At 45.4% G+C, this 2,500-nt stretch overlaps 1 protein-coding gene across 1 annotated transcript in view; it reads right to left on the reverse strand.

Annotated features, from left to right (window-relative positions):
* LOC119598168 (heparan-alpha-glucosaminide N-acetyltransferase-like) overlaps positions 1 to 2,500 on the reverse strand; it is a 30,440-nt gene that overhangs the window by 9,643 nt on the left and 18,297 nt on the right. The window contains exons 9-11 of the mRNA XM_037947806.1: positions 2,322 to 2,489; positions 1,422 to 1,543; positions 355 to 533 (exon numbers count right to left, since the gene is read on the reverse strand). Coding sequence (XP_037803734.1) covers positions 355 to 533; positions 1,422 to 1,543; positions 2,322 to 2,489 — 469 coding nt within the window. The remainder of the gene's footprint in view (positions 1 to 354; positions 534 to 1,421; positions 1,544 to 2,321; positions 2,490 to 2,500) is intronic.

Here is a 2,500-nt window from a genome sequence, read left to right on the forward strand (position 1 = left end):
AAAAAGTAAAGAGTAAAGTAAATGTGAGAGAAAGAGGAGAGTGGAAAAGGAAACAATACCCCTTCCTTCTTTCCCCCATTTGTCCCTCCCTCCCACCCTTCCTTCCTCACCCTCCCTCCCTCCCTCCCGCCCACTCTCCCTATCACTCCCTCTCTCCCCTCCTTACCCCTCCCTCCCTCCCTCCCTCCCCTCCTAACCCCTCCCTTCCTCACCCTCCCTCCTCCTCCTATTCACTCCCTCCCCTCCCCTCCTTACCCCTTCCCTCCTCACCCTCCCTCCCTCCCTCCTTATCCAATACCATCACCTCCCATCCCTTACCCCTCCCTTCCTCTCACCCTGCACTCCCACCCTCACCTAAAACTCCCTCAGGATCGAAAGCCCCCGACGAGTAGACTCCCTTCGCCGTCGGGTTTTGGTAGATGTGGGACGCCGTCAGGAGCCAGCGGTCTACTTCTCCAGCCGCGCCGCCTATGCACTGGGGACTCGGCTCTCCGTCCTGCAGGAGAGCGACGCCCCCGGGACCTAGATAGCCTCTGCGGGAGAGTGGGAGAGGAAGAACTGAGTTAGTTTAGTATGATATAGCTTGATCTCAGAGCGAACTGCCTTTTGTTATGATCTGTTTTTTTGTCATTTATTTTTCAATACGGAAATGTGTTTTTTATGAGTATTGTTCCGTCTTATATTTGCGAAATATATAACTATAGATGCTACTATATGAAGTCACAGAACGAAAAGTATCATTATCTATCTTATATTCAAATACGAAATATTGTTATCTTCCGATAGATTTTAGGTCTGTAACCCCTCAGTATGGTAAAGCGTTTATAACCATGAATTGTCATAGCTGTAATAACCAACATTCCTTTCATTATAATCCATCCAATAATCATTATCTATCATGCATCTACTAAATTCATATTTTTCAACCATTCATTATCATATACTGCTCATATCTCATTTCTCATTCATTCACTCAATTTGATATTTGATGATGTACGAAAAATAAGGTTGAAGATGTGTTAAAAAAAAGAAAAAAAGAGGGGTAACGAGCTCATTAATATTAATAAGCAACGGTGGGGGGGGGAGATGTTCAAGTGTTAATTGTTGTTTACTCTTTATTGCTTGCGTTTGATTGTTTGCAGTTATTGTTTTGTTTTCGCTGTTGTTGTTTTTTACGAGCTAATAGTGTATCATTAATAATTCACTGTCTATGGATTATTATTCTGTTCACCACAATCACCTTAACGCGTTCAAAACATAATCACCACAACACCCTCACTACACAGTCACCATAGCACTCACAACACCCTCACATAACACTCCCGCAACATTCACAACACACTCACTCCCCCCACCACCACCACCACAAAAAAAAAATAATAATAATAATAATAATAAATAAAATAAAAAATGGCACTAACGTCGGGCATCTGGGCACGGGCAGGAAAAAGGTGATGAGAGTGTGGGAGACGACGATGAGGATGTGGACGACCCACTGTGGGAGAAGCTGGAGGATGTCGGAGAATGCGATGCCCACGTTGCTCTGTTGGAGGGAGGGAGGGAGGGAGGGAGGGAGGGGGGGAAGGAGAGAGGGAGAGAGGGTGGGGGAAGGAGGGAGGCAGGGTGGGGGAAGGAGGGAGGGAGGGAAGGGGAAGGAGGTAGGGAGGGAGGGTGGGGGAAGGAGAGAGGGAGGGAGGGAGGGAGGTTGGGGGAAGGAGGGAGGGGGAGGGTGGAGAAAGGAGGGAGGGAAGGAGGGGGAGGGTGGGGAATGGAAGGAGGGAAGGGAGGGAGGGAGGGAAGGAGGGGGAAGGGTGGTAGGGAGGGAGGAGAAGGGAGGAAGAGAGAAGAAGAAGGGGAAGGGGAGAGGAGAGGAGAGTATTACAAAAATGGATTGAGCTAAATTGTATTACATAGTTCTTATAATCATCATTTCACTTCACTTCTATTTTCATCTAAAGTGCAGAAGTGAAGAAAGGACATAAGGAGGGTATATATGCCACAAAATACTAAATTACTATATATATGTATATATACATATACAAATATATATACAAATATATATATACATATAAAATATATATATATATATATATATATATATATGTATACATATATATATACATATGTACATACATACATACATACATACATACATACATATATATATATATATATATATATATATATATATATATATATATATATATATATATATATATATATAAAACCAACAGCATACGACCCCACCCCCAAGCCCTTAACTAAAACACCTACCCACAAACATACCCACCTATACCCACACCCTCGCACGCCCACCGTACCTGATACTTCGGCGGTTCCTTCGGCGAGAGAGCCAGCGCCACGCCCGCGGTCACGAAATAGCAGATGGCAAACCGCTGGAGCACGCCCGGGATGCGGTAGCGGTCGAGATACACCCACCCGCCCAGGGAGTTGAGGACGATGCCCAGGAGGAACAGCTTCAGGGAGCGCTGCGGGCGGA

Source organism: Penaeus monodon, chromosome 40, assembly GCF_015228065.2.
Source record: "Penaeus monodon isolate SGIC_2016 chromosome 40, NSTDA_Pmon_1, whole genome shotgun sequence".
Classification (NCBI taxonomy): Eukaryota; Metazoa; Arthropoda; class Malacostraca; order Decapoda; family Penaeidae; genus Penaeus; species Penaeus monodon.